Source organism: Takifugu rubripes, chromosome 7, assembly GCF_901000725.2.
Source record: "Takifugu rubripes chromosome 7, fTakRub1.2, whole genome shotgun sequence".
NCBI lineage: Eukaryota > Metazoa > Chordata > Actinopteri > Tetraodontiformes > Tetraodontidae > Takifugu > Takifugu rubripes.
This window is the reverse complement of record NC_042291.1, coordinates 8,562,375-8,579,928: the sequence shown is the minus strand read 5'-3', so window position 1 is coordinate 8,579,928 and position 17,554 is coordinate 8,562,375. Positions and strand designations below refer to the sequence as shown.

The 17,554-nt window shown below is 47.3% G+C and overlaps 2 protein-coding genes across 7 annotated transcripts in view; both read right to left on the bottom strand.

The window, feature by feature from the left end:
• Positions 1–10: 10 nt before the first annotated feature.
• On the bottom strand, positions 11–8,762 carry LOC101075449 (myelin basic protein-like). Of its 6 annotated transcripts, XM_029838308.1 has the most exons (7): positions 8,495–8,762; positions 4,190–4,294; positions 4,056–4,082; positions 3,751–3,780; positions 2,984–3,067; positions 2,869–2,887; positions 11–1,154 (listed from the first exon to the last, which is right to left on the bottom strand). In XM_029838308.1, the coding sequence occupies exons 1-6, from the start codon at positions 8,612–8,614 to the stop codon at positions 2,885–2,887; spliced, it is 369 nt and encodes a 122-aa protein (XP_029694168.1). In that variant the 5' UTR covers positions 8,615–8,762; the 3' UTR covers positions 11–1,154; positions 2,869–2,884. The 6 variants fall into 6 exon arrangements, with proteins under 6 accessions (XP_029694168.1, XP_003965970.3, XP_029694170.1 ...); XM_003965921.3 differs by lacking the exon at positions 2,869–2,887; XM_029838310.1 differs by lacking the exon at positions 3,751–3,780.
• The window catches only part of LOC101079512 (myelin basic protein-like), a 21,957-nt gene continuing 13,099 nt past the window's right edge, over positions 8,697–17,554 (bottom strand). Inside the window, exon 4 of the mRNA XM_011605369.2 lies at positions 8,697–9,033. Within this exon, the coding sequence (XP_011603671.1) occupies positions 8,735–9,033 (299 nt within the window). The 3' untranslated portion in view covers positions 8,697–8,734. The remainder of the gene's footprint in view (positions 9,034–17,554) is intronic.

The window sequence follows — 17,554 nt, the reverse complement described above, 5'->3', positions numbered from 1 at the left end:
ACTCGCCATGGCAGGAAGGAATGAGGCTTTATTTTCACTTTTATTTCTTTGTTCTAAGTTAAGTGGCAGCTCGTGTTTTATGGCACAACATCGAAACATTCGGATCCATTCAGGGAAAACAACACCAGGCGAATCCCGGGAGGCCCCGAGGACACACAATCGGCCAAGCGGACAGGTGATGCAGATTTGTTTTGGCGGCTGAACCCTCGTCTGAGTTGGGCCGTGCCGCCCCTGGAAACAAACCTCCAGGGAGTTAATTAGAGCACCTTTATGAATCTGTGTCTGAATCTGTGTCACTCAGAAGAAAGGAACGGGGAAGGGGGGCGGTTATATTTACAGTGCTTATAATTATGAGGCGAGACGGTACAGAAGCAAAGGTGGATGCTAATCCGCCTCAGAAAAACAACAGACTGTGGCGTCACGGATCTCGACATGGCCGAGAAGATTAGCACTCCACAATCCCAAAACTCCGACGGTTAAAGCTGGCGACACGTACAGCTAGCGTCAACACAGAACGACGACACGACATTGACGGCGAAGAGATGAGGGCTGAGATAAAGGCGCCACGGCCGTCCCGGGACGCTTTTAGTGGACGAGGACAGTTTGACAGCACACAAAAAAAGACAACTCCTCTTCCCAAGGACGGGCGAGTCGGATGGACTCCAACCGTGTCTGGTCTCCTCCAGGTTGCCCTTTTTTTATCGTTAAACTAATAAATACTTTAGCAGAAGCACAGGAAGCGTGCAGACAGCGATTGTGTGTGTGGGTGTTTGTGTGTATGTGTGAGTGTGTGTGTGTTGGGTGGGGGGGGGGGGGTGAGTTTGGCTTCAAACGTGAGCGGTTTCAGGTTTTACATCAACATTTCACACGGCAATTGGATCCGAGCTAAGCTAGCCTGACATACGCGCGGCAACAGATTGTGTCGCTTGCTACCAGCCAGTGAAGTGGGGGGGGGGGGGGGGGCTGAGAGAGGGATTTAGCGTAGATTAGAGTGTTATCAGAGGTGCAATGAAAGGTGAATGACAGGTCCTCCTCCTTGTCTTTCTTTTCTTCCCCCAGTGTTCATCCGTCCCCGGCTGTCTGTTGGGGTCAAGGGGGGTGGTGGTGGTGGTGGGGGGGTCTCAGCGTCTGGAGGGAGACGCACTCCTGCTGCCCTGAAAAACACGTAAAGACACACGTTAGCGAGCCGCCAGGGGCCAAAAGATCATTAGCTCACGCTCAGCACATCTACATCTAGCCGGGTTGTTTGTGCGCAGCAACGCTGGGACTCGTTAATAAAGATGGACAAAGATGGATGCTGACTGGTACATTTTAGTGGATTGTCAGCAAATAATATAAAAACAAACTTAGCTGATCAGCACACATCCGGTGTTTCAAGGAAAAACTTTGGTCGTAACTTTAAAAAGGTAATTAGTCGCAGTTTTTAAGAGCCATTTACTGTAGAACTACAGAAGCTGGCAAAAGAAAAAAAGCTGAATGATGCAAATATAAAGAAATATTGACAAATATATGGCATTCTGAGCCAGAATACTTAAAAAATAACCTCAGTTCCAACACCTGCATTTGTGGGTGAGTCAGCTAGCCTAGCTTAGCATATGTAGATCTATGGGGAGGTTTGATGCCTTAAATATTAAAAATGAATTCCGGGTTATTTTATGCGAGTCATCACCGAGTCCCAAAAACTGCCAGGAAACAGGCTTCGGAATGACGGATTCCAGCTCACATTATGCAAATGTGTTTTCCTCGGGGCATTCCATCATTTCAGAAGCAAAACATCTCAAATTCGTTTTGGTTTTTTTTTCGTCCCTGGGATTTCTTAGATAACATGTGTTTATCGCAAAGCTGCCTCCGAGACTATATAATTCCCATCATCCCAAAGTGTCGCCTCAGCCTGGAAAAGAATTGTGAAAGGCGGACAGATTATACGAATGAGACAAACCTTTATGGACTCCTCACACGGATAATCTACGGCGTGGGTAAAAGCTTTTGTTCTCATCTATTTTGGATGGAATTCATTATGAGCAAGAAAAAAGGATCCTCAACACCAGCAACAACACAAACGTGTGAGCGGCTAATTAAAAGCTAAGATGATTTAGTCCCCTCGCTGTGGAGACCACACGAGCGACGGCGTGATGAGCCAGTTGTGCAACCGGTCATGATGTCGCCGCTACAGATGATGCTGCTGCCCAGGGGAGGGTTTTCTTGATTCCCCTTGACTCTCAGTAAATCATAAGCAGAGCTTGAAGGCAGCTGAGTGGGTCTAAGCTAGTTCATCAGCACGGCAGCTTGCTAAAACTGTCAAACTCAAGCTAACAGATGGCGTTGAGGCTAAAATCTGCATTGTCTAAAACTGGCTAAATGTCAGAGTATTCCCATGCAAAGTTATGCTAATCTGCCTCAAAAATATCTCATTAGCTTTTAGCCAGATTAGCATCACTTTGTCACCATTTATTGAATATCTGCCGCTTGCCTCTCGCTTGCATATGCTAAGTAGTTATTCAGCGCTGAAAAATGCAGCTAACATCTGCTGAGACACTGTGCAGAGGCCAGAGTCGGGAAAACTGCGATCAGATCTGATTTGCTTCGCTAATGCCACAAAAGAAGAGAAAAAGCAAATGAGAGAATCTTTAAGTTTCTCTGGATTCTTCAAAAACAGAAGCCTTTCCTTCCCTGTAAGGCCGCTATGAGTGTTAGCATTAGCCCTGCGTAACCATGGTTATAGCAGCACTGACATAAATCCTGCCCTTGAAAGCCTCTCAGATTGTTCCGCTGCAGCAGTAATGAGATTAGGTTCTTCTTCTGCGCATATCAAATAAAGGCGAAGCGACTGAAGCTCAAGTACCCATCCATTAAGTATCGGTTACTCACTCTGCTGCCGATATCATCACTGAGGCGGGGAAGGAGAAAAACAGCAGCCAGTATTAGCAATGGTCCGAATTTTGTAGTTTCCAAGAAAGTGAGAGAAGAAGTGGTGGAACGTTACCATTTTGAAGATCCTGGTCAGGGTCCCTTTGCCGTCTCCCGCTGCAGCCTTCTTGGCTTTGGCCGACTGGGACTTCTGGTCACCCTGGAAGATAATAATGAGCGTTTGAATATCTAAAAATGGTCCCAGTTCCATTGTGAGTGAGCTGTGGACGACTTAGACAAGCAGAGTGAAAAGCTCCTTTCTGTTAATGGTGCAGCAGCAGACAAGCCGAGAAGATGCTGGTGAAAACTCCTGGACGAGAATCAGCACCAGGAAAACAGTAATGGGAATCAATCTTCTATAACCGGGAGCAAAGCTCCTGTTGCTATGGGCGACGCTGTCAGAGGTGTTTAAGAACGCAAATCGCACCGCCGCCTTTTTATTTGGTAGCTTCACTAGGTTTTACCGAGAGCTGAGGAGGGCTGACGCCAGATCAAAGCCATCCGTCCGTCTGTCCTTTGATCCTCACGTCCTCCGGAACCTCCAACTGAGTGCTGAGACCCCCCCCCCCCCCCCCCCCCCCCCCCCCCCCCCCCTCCAATATACATAAACGGCCACGGCGTGCACGAGTCCGGCTGCAGAAATGGGGATGAAAATGGAGCGAAGTCGGTAGGAAATGAGGCCGTTAGCGCTGATGTGCCGGCAGATTACAGCTGCTAAAGTGTTTGATGGAGACCAAATGGAAGCAGGTGTCGCTCCCCCAGGCTGGTTCAGATGGTGACCTCGCAGAAGCGGGGGGGGGTTAATAAGGCATGAGACCAAAAAAATAACCCAACAACACCTACCAGGCTCATCTTGGCTGCTATCTCTCTCCACTGGACGAGCAGAGAAACAAAGAGGCAAGGACACAGAGGGAGAAGGGAGGACGGTCAGTGCAACGGCATGATGGGAAGGGATGGGGGGGGGGGGGGTCCAGCCGTGTGGTGGGGAGTCAGGGACATTTGTCAGCAACAGAACAGAGGAGAGTGTTGGAAATCATCAATATTCAAGAATTCTGGGATTTAGTTTTGTTACTGAGACAACAATTAGTTCCAGTGAGCGAGAAAAGGTGGAATATTTAACGTTTCTGAGCCAGACATGAGGGACTCACCCTGGACTTTGGAGGGGCGGGGGTCACCTGAGGAGGAGTTAATCACAGGACAGTGAGAAGCGTGAAACAGGAGCAGAGAACACGGTGGGAGCGCCGCGGCGAGGAGACGGCGAGTGGCTTTTTACGCTACTCACGATCGTGCGGAAGAAGTGGACCACGGCGTTCTCCGTCCCGCGCTTCCGAGGGGACGTGGCGGAGGCTTTCTGAGGGCCTGGGGAGAGGGCGCCTCGGAACGATCCCTGAGGAAGACGAGGAGGAGGAGAGTCAGACGTGTGCTAAAGGCAGAGAAGACGTCATTTACAACGTTTTGACAGCAGAGTTTGGTGAACGCAGAGTTTGGTGAACGAAGTCCCTCTGTCGTCAAGGAGACCTTGAACTGGGGGAGAAAAGGAACACCCCTGGGTTGAATTGATCCCCTAAAAACCCTACGTTTGAGTCTTGGCTCAACAGCTGGAGGTCTGAGAACAATCCGCCTCCAAACCTCAGGATCCTTCTCCTCGCTGATCTGTTGCAGGTAGCAGAGAGTCGGGTTTCACTCGAGTGAAGCAGCCAAACGTCGCCGACATCTTCTCCCTAATTAACCCCTTTCACAGCGCCACAAAACCCTTCAGCCGCGGGTCATTAAACCCAAAGTAAAACGGCCACAGACGCCTTTTTCCTGCCAACGGCTTCATCTCGACAGTACCGGCGGAGGCAGCGTCAGGTGAGGTGGGGAAGGCTGCCTCATTACAAACTACCTCCCTCAGTTGTTCTTTTGCTACCTATTATAAAGGCACCTTATCTGGTTTTGGCTGCGCAGGAAGCTGATGAGTCACATCCAGTTTCCTCCAGTTGAACGCTTCACTGAGAGAAACTGTCAGAAGATTCTGAAGAGCCAGAAATGGCGCCGGATGATGGAGAGACAGAAGCAGAACGCCCTCGTGCGCACCTCCGATCAGGAAGAGCAGTAGCTGCGCTTGTGCTACATCCCATCGCCGCCGTGACCCCAGTGGCCCCATAATGAGGTCCGGCTGCATTCAGGTGCTCGTGTGTGTCGTGCTGCACTTCTGCCGTGACGCCCACGATGGAACATAGAAGAGAAAATAGAGCCTGAGCCTTTTGTTTGGGCGGGACGGAAGAAGAGATTGGAAAGGAAATGGGAGATCAAATAATGTCGGAAGGATTCTGCAGGTCTCGCTTGTCTCTTTGAAGTCGCTCTCTCCTTCTTTGTTGCTGCTGCTCTGGGCCGCCGCCGCCGAGGTTCCATCAATCTTCAGCGTGTGAGGAGGCGCTGGTGTTGTCAGAACAAAGGTGCAGAGACCAGAAAAGCTCTTCCTACTGACGACAAATGGTTGGCCCATCATTGTCCTGACTCCTTTCCTGTTAATAGAGTTTGAATTTCTCCCCCTTTGGTCTCCCTGGTGGCAGAACCCCCCCCCCCCCCCCCCCGGACAGGTGACCACCATGCTCCTATTTCAGTGTAAGAGAACCTAAACTTTCTGTCCATCCTGGGGTCAAACAAGGTTACTTAATATGCAGAATATTAAAACACCATGGTGGGAACAGACGTTTCCTCTGGAGCAGAACTCAGGAGATTCACAGCTAAAATTATTAGCTCCGTTACAGGATTAGTGCCTCTACAGTGAATAAGTAGCAACGCTGATAAGTCCATTACAATCGATTCTGAGCTTTTTGGTATCCTTCCGTCCTCCTCTGGTTTTCCGGGCCTGGAGTGCAGGAGCAGAACCAGCACCCACACTCGGCTGACAGGGCTCCTTGTTCTTCAACGGCTCTGAACAAACATGTTTTTGGATGCCGGTTTTACAGCCTTGCTAAAAGGCCGACGGCAGCTGCGTATTTAACGGTGCTCGATGTGGCAAAGTGCTTCGTGTGTCGCTGCTGGGTTATCGCCTCGAGCTTAATTAGCTCCGAGAGAGGAATTCATCCTCTGACTGAGAGAAAACAAGTGAAACGGTTCAGGTTCTAAACCCTAAACAAAGCAGCCCCTTGGCTGGGGTGGCGCCTTCATTCCACATGTGAAACCTCTGCTTCTAGCAGATGTGTCTCCTCTCGCAGAGCGTACGAAGATCCTGTGGGGTCAGCGTGCTAATTAGGCAATTATCTGTTCCAAAAACGGTGAAAACAAGCAGGAAAATGCAAAAGACTCTTGGAATTGGGTTTAAGTGGAGTTGCTTCATCTGCTGAATTATGGCCACCTAGAGCCCTCCTGGCCCGGTAAGGTCTCAGAACCACCTTCAGGTTTAAACGTGGCGACGCTTGAGAGCAGGGAGGAATGAATTCCGGCTCGCCTATGTCCCTGAGAAACGAGACAATTAGCCCGAGCCGATGGCGACGCCGTGCACGTTTGGCAGCGTGTGAACGGGAGGCTTGAAAAGGTGCTTCCGTCTCTCTTCCTGCCTCTTAATCTTGAGGCTCACACAAACAAGTCAACCCAGCCATCCATTACGGAATACTCAGATAAGCGGCTCGACTTTCCATTAAAGCTTTCTGTGCCGCTCTTGTTTACGAGATTGCATTTATTCATCGAGCTGATCACTGCAAACTGCAGAGGAGCATCAAACTCCCAGGGGCTACGGGTTTTCGACATCGGGGGGACTTTCTTTGCCGCCCAAAGGGCTAAACAGTGCTAGCAGGCAAAAAGACAAATATAAAAGCAGGGGGTGTTGTTAAAGAGTTTTAATCAAGCAGTAATCCAAAAATAAAACAGCTTAGTACAGGATCAAGTTAGCAAGAGGTCAACAGTCATGGCACAGAGGTTTCCACCGCAGAGTTGAAGGCGTGATGCTCAGAGATCAGCTGCTGGTTAGACTCAAAGACGAGAACCTGAGGTGAGAGAAGTGATGGGAGGGGGCGTCAGAGGACCACCCCCCTTCATCCAAGACACTAGGGTTAGAGTACAGGGAGGGCAGTCTGGGTTGGATACAAACATCTGTGGTTAAGGTGGAGATTTAGACTGAAACGTGCTCTTAAACCTAATTCCAGGTATCTCTTTACTTGATTAAAGACGTTTTGGCATTCCGGAGCAGATTTTCTGCTGTCAATTCATATCCTGAGATTGGAGATTTGGGTCATCTCATACCTTAATACTCCTTAAAACGCCAATTATGCAAACAAGACTTTTTCAAAAATCCTGCAAAATGTTTAATACATTTAGTGAAATGGGCACATTAACTCAAGATGCAACAGAAAACAGGTCAACGCAGCGTTACCCTGCTAATAATGCAGCCGGGAGACAGAGCAGGTCATTTTCAAAATAGCCTGAATCTGCACATGCAAACCAGGAGATAAGAAACCAGGGGAGAGGAAGAAATTAGTCCAGCTTAATGCTTTTGTTCTTGAGATGACATGTTTGAAGGCCGACTGGAAATGATCGAATAGAATTCATACAAGGACAGAAAAAGCGGAAAATAGGCCACAATGTGGAAGGAAAGCTTTAAAAATTGTTCCTTTGACAATTTACCTGAACATTTTGACATTTGTCGAAACAAAAATCTCATCCTCAGAACAGGCCAACACCTTTTTTTGAAACATTTAGAGTCATTTTTAACCCGTCATGACACGGTTGAAGCAACAGAGCCGATCCTTGTTTCTAAGCTCTGCACGCGGAGCTTCGGGTTAACCAGAAAAACCAAGCAAATCAAAAGCCACGTAAAGAGCAGAAGTTTGAACTCCTCTTCCTGACAGAGTTTTGAGGCAACATTTTTGTAGATCGATCTAAAGTTATTCCAGCACAAGCCTACAGGGGGCACAGCTGAGCACAGAGAAGAGCTGATTCAGAATTTTGCACTTTTAAGCATTTACATGATAACTTATATGATTCTATGCAGAGGACACAAAGCTATTAACACTCTCCCAACATACTGTCTATATATTCTAAAGCGATTGTTTAAATATACTCTTTTATATAAACCGTTATACATTTTAGATCTTGTTTTGTAGTATAATCTGCGAGTCGGTGAGAGGTCCATCCAAACGGACCCAGAAGAGAAATAAAATCAAACAGATCTGCTACAAAAGAACCTAAATGTTTACATGTGAATGACACGGGCCCGGGTCGCCTCGTCATCCTCACGTAAACGTACCTGAACAGAAACAGGGCTGCTCTGGCTTCATCTGACAAACGTCCCAATAACCGAGAGCGATTCTGCCGACTCACATCTACAACCTGCTTTTCATTTGGGGAGAGGCTACTAAAGTCACCCAGAAAACAAAAAAAACACAACTGAGTATAAAAACACATCCAGTAATGATTTAAAATCAGCCTGTCGGCTGTAAAAAGAAAAGAAAAGAAAAGAAAAGAAGAAAGAAAACAGCCAGGATCCAGTGATTGGTTGAGTCTAAACTCAGAAGTGTTTGGAAACCAAAACATAGAGCGAATGTGTCTCAGATCAGCACAATGATGGGATGGAAGATCTCCTACACTCTCTCTGCTTCCTCACCTTGCCCTTCCTCTTCTTGTCTCCTCCAAAGAACTTTCCAATCTGGTCCAGGAGGCCGGGGTTCTTCTTCCTGCGACCCAGCCCGAAGGCAGCCTGTCCAGAGCCGCTCGTAGACGCCATCTTTGTTCTGGAGGTTGGGTTGTGTTTGTCAAACGTGGGCAGTTGCTCTCTTAATTGAGAGGCAATATAACAGAGGGGGGAAGAGAGAAAAGAAAAGGAGGGAGTGGGGAAAAAAAAAGCCTAATCTAGTTCCTCGTCGGGATTCTCCGACCCGCAATCTGAACCCGCTCCGCTGTGCTCCTGGATGGTCTGCAGCTCGTCCGACTCGGAGGGTCGCTCTTTGAAGGTGTTGTCCTCTCGTCCCGGGGCATCTCGGGAGAAGAGGCGGGCCAGGTGGGGGCGTGGCGTGGCTTCGTCAGGGTCAGCTGTGCTGGCCGGGGTCCAAGGCGGGCGGGGGCCCTCAGCGCCCGTGGAGTCAGTCACCGCCGGCATCTGCGAGACGCTGCCATTGTTCTGGTTTGTGTCTGCCTCACCCAGGCCTGCGCAGAAACAACAAGGGTCACCACACACCCCAGCAGCACAATGGGCCCCTCTCACCAGGGCCCACCCACTCCTGCCACGCCGGAGGCCAGGAGATAAGATCTGACTCCTGAAGTGGAATCAACCACACCGAGATTCAATGTTTTCAAGAAAGTGATTAATTTGCTGGGCAAAAGAGAACTCTGAAATCTCGATTCTGTACTTGATCAGCACAAACTGAGGTGAGGCTCGTTAGACAGCTGGACCTCAAACCTCTGCAGCTCCAGTTCTCACCAGATCACAGCAGATCTTTCCTCCGGCTTCGGGTCAGCAGGGAAGGGATTTCAAAGTTATGCTGCTGGGCTACAAATCACTGAAAGGTTTAGGTCCAGACTACAATAATGACAGTGATGTGATTTATAAGCCCAGCGGGGCTGCAGATCCGAGTCAGACCTGACTAAATATGGTGAAACAGAATTTTGCTGCACATAAATGGAACAGGCTGCCAACAGAAGGGTAAATCCAGGTTCTGGACCACAGCTTTTGTCTTTTTACTTGCAGTGTATCTTCTGGTAATACATTTAAATCAGCAATTTCATGCCATACGCTTTTGAAAGGAGCAGTTGATGCAATAGAATTCCCAAGGTTGGTTCCACTAAGGCTAAAATATCCCACTGAGCTTTATTACTGAATTGTAAAAACACTTTTACAGAAAAAACATGTGAGCCAGCGTTAACGGCTCAGTCACAATGTGCATAAAACTGCCCCACGCAGAGCAGGAATTTTAGCCCCGCAGGCTAATAATGGGGAGCAGCGGCTTTAAAAAACAGACACTTTAACACAGTTAATGCTAATAATAAGATGGAATCACGGCGGCATCCACGCTGACAGTTATCAGTTAAATTAGGCTGCTCCCACAGCAGAGGACATCCAACCCATTCTCAACCCCCCCAACACTGTCCACAGTGTACTGGTTGTAATGGTGCAGCGCCCCATCAGAAAATGTGCACGCTAACACTGGCTGAGACAAAGGCCTTCTGTCAGAGCTGCGTAGTTATGACTCCAGTGATGACAAAGACTCCAGTGTCACTAAAATAACTCCTATAAGTATGGATTCACAAGCCGGAGCACCGCGACACTTATCTGATTTGGACTGAGATGCTCCACAGGGCAACTGTCTCCAGCAGCTAACTCCGGGATTTATGGGGACGCAAACGACCCCTAAGTATTGGCATAATTGCCGGAACAATCTTGCTGTATTCTCAGCTCCTTCTGGCTGGTTCAAAAGCGACAAATTATGCCTAAATGTGCAAAGATTAGCGGGGTTGGGGAGAAAAGACAGCTGCATTTTTTTTGTAACCCCGGAGGAGAACCTTTGCCGCTCCCACCATGACGTGTCAAAATGGTGTTTACAGCCACAGGTGTTTATCCTGGGGGTGAGTAAATGCACCTGACAGCTACCATATGCACACCTGCAGATTTCCACAAAAGGAAACTAAGAGTTTAGCACGCGTGCCTGCATGCATGGCTGCGTTCCTGTTTATCTCATCAGTGGCTTCACACCAAAATCAGCTGCACACCTCAAACACACACACACACACACACACACACGGGCCTTTAAGTACCGTATATTTAGTTGAAGACTCTCACTGACACGTTGCCCTGCCAGCCCCTTACTACATGTGTAGCCATCATAAAGTCAACAGCCATCAACACTGTTGCTAAACTTAAGGTGTGAGATCCAGCCAAAACGCCCTACCACCTGTAGTCGGGTCCTAACTATGTCTCATATACAGGAACACACACTCTGCTATAGTTTCTTAGCAACACCAGTCTATTAAAAGGTGGCTGGCACTAATAAGGTCACAGGGTTGTTTCTGACCCACCGAGCACTGAGACAGGTGCCAACGTTCCCGTCTAATTCCCAGTTCCTCCACAAAGCACAAGGCTTCAAGGTGAATCAATAATCACCTTCGGCAACTTTTCAGTCCCCTGCTGGCCAAGTCTGATGGATGTTCGGAGTGTTTCCCGAAAACTAAACACAAGTGTTGGCAGAGTTATTAATTTTCCAGGAGTTGCAATCTTGGCTCAGCCCACACAGATTACTCAAATTTGTATAGAAGAAGAATAAATTATTAACGTTGGCCATCAATCAGCATGTCTGGCAACGGAAATAGACAAAACACCAGAAAGTTAAAAAAAAAAAAACAGTCCACTGACTATAAAAGTGAAAAGAAGTTTGGACTAAAAAGAGCCAAACTTGCTCAGGATATCTCAGCTACTGCCTCAGAGTGTTCACATTTAACGACACCTTTTCATGGGACAGCATCCTTGAGCCGGACAGAACTACAACTAACAAAGATGAGGAGACAGCTGGACAACAAGAGCCAGGAGGAAAACAGCGTCTGCTCCTGTGAGGCTCATGTCTCCAGGACGGACTATTAAATTCAGCTCTCTGGAAAATCAGCCTGACAGAATCTTTCAAACGCATCGTTTGGCGTGACCACAGCTGTGATAGGCGTGTAACAGTGGATATTTCCTCATTCTCTTCTCCTTTTACAGCATATAAAAGTGATGGCAGCCCGAGTAAGTCGCCCTTTAACGACTGCACCTGAGCGTGACGTCCTCGGGTGTACCCAACACAATTCAACTTCCATTCTTTCGGGACAGGAGTCCAGAAGTTTTTCAAGGATAGCTAGTAGCCTCATCTTGTCTCTTTTCCTTGATGCCTGTCAATGCAACAGAAAGTCCGACCCTTCATTGATGGGTGAGGCCAATGATTTGGATGAATTTAACCTCTATCGAGCCGACTCAGCGATGTCTTGAGGGTGAAGACAGGACAAAAAGACAGCGGTGCCTAAAGGCTCTTAAGACTGATAGGTACGAGCAAAAGAAAGCATTAACCAGTAGCGTGGGCCTTTTAAAATTCATTTAAAGTGACTGTCAGGGACCAGTTTCTGCAGGTTCAGAACACAGTAGTCGGACACAAGGGGGGCACAGACCAATGAGAGCATGTAGCAAACATAGTGTGAATAACAACGCATTAGACTGTTTGCTTTAGCGCGGCCGAGGGAACAACTACACAAGCAGAATGGCTTCATCTGTCTCTCCCACTGTCCTTCAACCTCGAGTGGCCCTTTTTTCGTGACCTTTCTCTCCGTTAGGGTGCCATGAAGCTCTGCAGGTACTCCTCTGTGCTGGTGACTCAGGAGGAGCTGCTGAAATGTGAATGTGTGCCGAGTTACTGCTACGGATAGAACCTCAGGCCCTTTGATGTGAGAAACACCAATGAAAATCATCGAAGGAAAAAGATCAAAGAACATACTGAAATAACCAAGAACTAATTCTTTGCACTTTCTTCGACTAAAAATTAGAGGAATAGTTTACTATTTCTGATAGCGTTATTCCGTTGGCATTAAACATAATGCACAATTATCTCTTTGATATCTGCTGATCAAAGCATACTCATATAGAAAGCTGCCCTGGGGTGAGTTTGTTTTACAGAAATTGCCCTGTTAGCACACAACAAACACACAATTGATACTGAATCCAAATGCACCGGATTACAACGGGAGTGGAAAAGACAGTCTACTATGGGATGGAGACAGGACAGGACTTTTCTGAAGTGATCTGTGGTAAATTACGCCACACAAAGGAAGCACGGCTTGTAAACATCCCTAAGGGCCAATTAGCTTGGAGTCTAATGGATAACACTGCAGAGACAGGTCTATTGCCCTGACTCTGTGGAACTCTTCCATAAAAGAACTTATTCATGTGCTGAAATCCTGAGATGATAGTTTCTCAGGCCTTTGATCTGGCGTAATCCTTAAGAACCTAGAAGACACAGCCATGAGGCCTAAAACTTCAAATTCTACTCATAAAGGAGCAGGGGACCCTACTGTCCCAGCCAGCAGAACAACCTACCAACGGTCTGGAGACAAAGCAACAAGATGGGCTGGTAAATAAAGGGGCTTTTTCTGGGGCTTTTTTTGTGTTGGGAACAATCGCCTGCAGCCCGTTTTCTCGGTTCAAACATTCAGAAAGTCAAAGATCTGCATCTGGAGGGCACCAAGTATGCAGCGAGTGGGTCTCAATCTCCTCATTTTTCCTCCTCTGCCTCGCCGTGAAGCGGATGTGTACAGCCGAGCTCCTGGAACATCCGGGGACGGTGGTGGGACAGAGGCACGGCAAGTATTCCTGCCCAGGCGTCCCACCCAGGGGAAAAACTATTCTGCTGCCGCATTCATCTACAGCACCCACAAGAAGGAAAAAAGGACCCTCTGTGCTTTCTAAAATCCAATCTGGCATTCAAAGATCCCCCAGAGATCAGACCAGATAGGAACCTCAGCAGAACCATACGGTCCACTCCCTTCTTACGGCCCAGACAACGTGATCATCTTTAACCTGCTGCCTGATTTCTGACCATAAATACGCAAACGTTGCACAAAGAGCTGGTCCTCGGGTGCTTGCATCACTGTCTTCAGTGGAGACGATAACCTTTGATTCCTCCTGCTGGCACACGAAGGTTCTCACCTGAAGAGCTCAAGGTTCCGAGGGAGAAACAATTGACTTCATCCAATTACCTGATCAAGAGGACCCAAGTATGATCAGAATAATGGAAGAGAATCAGAATAATGGAAGAGAATCAGAATAAGGGAAGAGAATCAGAATAATGGAAGAGAATCAGAATAAGGGAAGAGAATCAGAATAATGGAAGAGAATCAGAATAAGGGAAGAGAATCAGAATAAGGGAAGAGAATCAGAATAATGGAAGAGAAACAGAATAATGGAATAGAATCAGAATAAGGGAAGAGAATCAGAATAATGGAAGAGAATCAGAATAAGGGAAGAGAATCAGAATAATGGAAGAGAATCAGAATAAGGGAAGAGAATCAGAATAATGGAAGAGAATCAGAATAATGGAAGAGAATCAGAATAATGGAAGAGAATCAGAATAATGGAAGAGAATCAGAATAATGGAATAGAATGACAAGGAGTGTGGAGGAAGAATGTACTGAAATTAGGAACAGATTGAAGGATTGGAGTGAACCCAATACACAACACCTGATGGATAATAATCTTGTTCCACCTGTGGACAGTCTTCTCCTGGATTAATCATGATGTCTAAATAAAGGCCTTCGGGTGTCTTATTCAAATGAAACCTCTTGATTTTCCTCAGAAGAACACGGACTCCGGCTCATCCTGTCCAACATATGGGCTGCAGTAGCTAGCGTAGCACTCTTGTCCTACCCATAACCCCCCCTCACTGGACTCTTGTAGCCACGGCACCTATGGGCCGGGATGCAAGACCGCAGGACACGTTTGATATAAGTTTGTAAAGTCCGCACGCACGTGAGCAGAATTTCAGGTCAGAGGCAGAAACGTGAGGGCAGCGGTGACAGAGACAAGAGTGTGAACAATGGTGTCAGAGTGAAGAGCGCCGCTCCAGCGACGGATGGCGATAACAATTGCAGCTTTTGACTGAGACGGAGAGGAGGCAGTGCCAGGACCAGTGCCGGCTCGTGTCAGCCTCCGCTACAGAGACAAATAAGTGAGCTGCTGCGCTGCGAGGCGAGCACATGTGAGGGCTGCGCAGCGCTGCTACGCTCAGATGTGTCTCCTGTTGTGCTGTTAGCACAGTTAGCAATACTGGGTACCAGTAAAGAGAACCGGTGCCTCACTGGAAATGCATCTATGTGTGTCTCCAAAGTTCAGACGTTTAAATCTGCCCATGCAAATGTGGTTTGGACACAAAGGTAGAGAAAAGGAAATAGGATATCGTTTCTGTACAGGTTTAGTAACAGGCCAGCAGCTCCGACCAGATCGATGCGCTCTGAGGGAGCCCATTTATAAAGTGTTGCCCGTACTGAAGCTCCATAAAGCAATTATAGGAAAAAGATGAGTGATAAATGTCACAGATTTTATTGAATTTTACTGATAGAAGCTCGACTGTGGCCGTGAAAAGGGATAAAACTCTAACCGGGTTGGCCAGCAGAGGGAAATCAGCAGGATATACTTAACATTTAGCTTCATCCCATCACTGATATTAAGTTAAGGAGCGTTTGTTGGCGGAAGATCAATTATTTTTACCGTTTCTTAGCATTAGCTCCATTTTCCAACACTGTCATTACGAATCAATAAAAGCTATATGATATATCTGCTGTCCGTCTCTGTGCGATGACACTGAAGCTAAACGAGGTCGATGCAGGACCCTGGCTGGACATTAGAGACAATAAAAAGTGCATGTGTGTCATGTGCTGGATGAGCAGTGGCGCTGACGGACGACTGAGATGTGAATGAGCTAAACGTCCTGTCACATTAGCAGTTGACGACACCGAGGGTCTAAAAAAGAAGCCGTGTTTCAAAGGGGCCGGCGTTACGGGGGCAGCAATGGGGAGATTCTTTTTGTTTTCTGCAAGGTAGAAAATGTTTTAAGCAGCAGAGATTTCAAAAGCGTCTTTTATTGAAGAATAGAGACTATGATTACAGCATCTCATGAAAGGGAGAGGAGCAGACTAATTGAAGATGATTCAGCAGAGAACAGATGAGGAACTAATGTTGTTTTTTTCCCTGAGGTGAAACTTAAACTACAAACTTCAAAACATCCGGAAATGATCCAGAGCCGCTGCTCCCCCTAACCAGAGCAGGCAGGGGGCCTCGGGCCCAGATTATCTGACGGGGGCCCCAAAAATTAAGCTTAATGAAAAATGTAGTGATAATTGTTAGTTAACTGTACTAAACTGTAGAACTTAATTATGAACAGGAGCACGATTGTGTTCAAACTGTCTCGCCCATCTTTCAATTCTAGCAAATCATTTGCAAAACTACATGTCAAACACATGTAATGTCCCAACAACAATATCAAGATCAACATAGCAATATCATTCAGTCAGTTTTTAGTGGTCCAAATCAGCGTTTGAAAGTGGGTAATGTGCTATATAACGATCACTTTAGTGTCTGGGTTGGGGGAGGGGGGCAGTTGGGGGGGGCAGAGGCACACAGTGACAACAGCTGTGGAATTTTCTAATTGCTTTTGAAATACTTAATACATTTCCATTAAGTATTAATATGAATAGAAAAAGGTTGAGTGGAGGTTTTATGGGTTTGTTAGGGTGGTGGGGGCTTCCAAAAGCTTAGCAGTGGCCCTGTTCTGATCTGGTCCAACTGCCAGAATAAAGAATGTTCCAGCGCTGCAACACTTCCTGTGACGTGTGGAGCAGCTCAGCTAACTTAGCTAACAGCTGAGAGGCAGCCTGGACAAAGGCACCGTTCAGGGAGGACAGAGACCTCCAGAGGTAACAGGTCATCAATGTACAAGCTCACCACCTGATGGTTGACGCTGGAACTACACAAACATTCAGACCTGATGGGTGCATTTGTGTTGTTACATTAACCTCGTGATGTAAATAAAAAGAGCTGATTGTTTTTGTATGCGGGGTGCGTCGCAGTAACAAGAAGCTGCAGCCAGGAATCAAGGAGGCAGCGGATAAGGTCAATAACAGCTGAGGCGACTAAAATTGATCCAGTCTTGATGAGTGCAGGTGGAGAAAGAGAAGGACACAAAAACAAACTAATAGGCAAAACTCAGCAGAGAAAGAAGCCCCTCCAAACCCTCTTTTATGCCTCCATCCTCTCCTGCTTTTACCTGCCTCAAGGGTGTTACGAGCCGTGTTTATGAGGCTGAAACTGACACAGGATCTGATCTGTGTCTGTCAGAAAGCATTCGCTCCCTTCAGAGTGGGTTGTTTAATGGCCTGCTGAGAGCTAAAAGCTGAGTTTCTTTTGTCATACTAATGCTAATGCTATCCAAGGAACCGTTTTAGTCCTCTGACCATTGTGGTTGTTTTTAACATCAATAATACCAAAAACTCCCCTCTGTAGAGCTCACGCTCACCTTGAGAAACATTCAGTATTATTACCTCGGATAATAAAGACACGCTTGCTTCAATCCTATATTATCCATAATGCTTATTAGAAAATTGCTTATGCAACATCTGTTCTGCTCATTGAAAGTGATCCACATGGCCCTTTACCCCCCAATCTTACATAACAGATGCCCAGTCAAAGTGCATGCCTTTTATTTCTGTCTCTAGAGCTCAGGTCCTCCTCACCCCCCCGTCACGATGAAGGAACAGTGACCCAGACAGAGAGGAATATAGAGGGCGTCTGCTCTTCTGGGGGGGGGGGGATGCTGCTGCTGGTCGGGGCAGGTAATGGAGCTGTAATGGGCTTTTAACGGTTGCGTAGCTGACGGTTCGTGTTTGCCCTTCGGGTGGAAAATCAGTGCAAACAGGAAGTGCCGTACGGAGACGTCTCCAGACATCGGATGGGCCGCGATGAGTCTTGACGCCTGCTGATGACAACGGTGCCAAAACAATCTCAATAAAGCTCGGAAACCCCTCCCTGTCATAAACCGCTCGCTTTGGAGGAACTTCTTTGATCTGCGCCTGGAATCAAGCTAATGGGGCAAAATTAGTTCAACCTTGGTGCACCGCTCGGAGGACGGCACTAAATGTGTCCTAACAGCCGTCTCCCCACAGT

Bases quoted from the DNA above. Each gene is read 5' to 3' on its own strand.
- LOC101075449 (XM_003965921.3), bottom strand. From the start codon at position 8,614: ATGGCGTCTACGAGCGGCTCTGGACAGGCTGCCTTCGGGCTGGGTCGC. The intron at 4,295-8,494 runs GTGAGGAAGCAG...CGTCTTCCTCAG, and splicing joins ACAAGAAGAGGAAGGGCAAG to GGATCGTTCCGAGGCGCCCT. The intron at 1,155-2,983 runs GTAACGTTCCAC...CGTGTTTTTCAG, and splicing joins TGACCAGGATCTTCAAAATG to GGCAGCAGGAGTGCGTCTCC.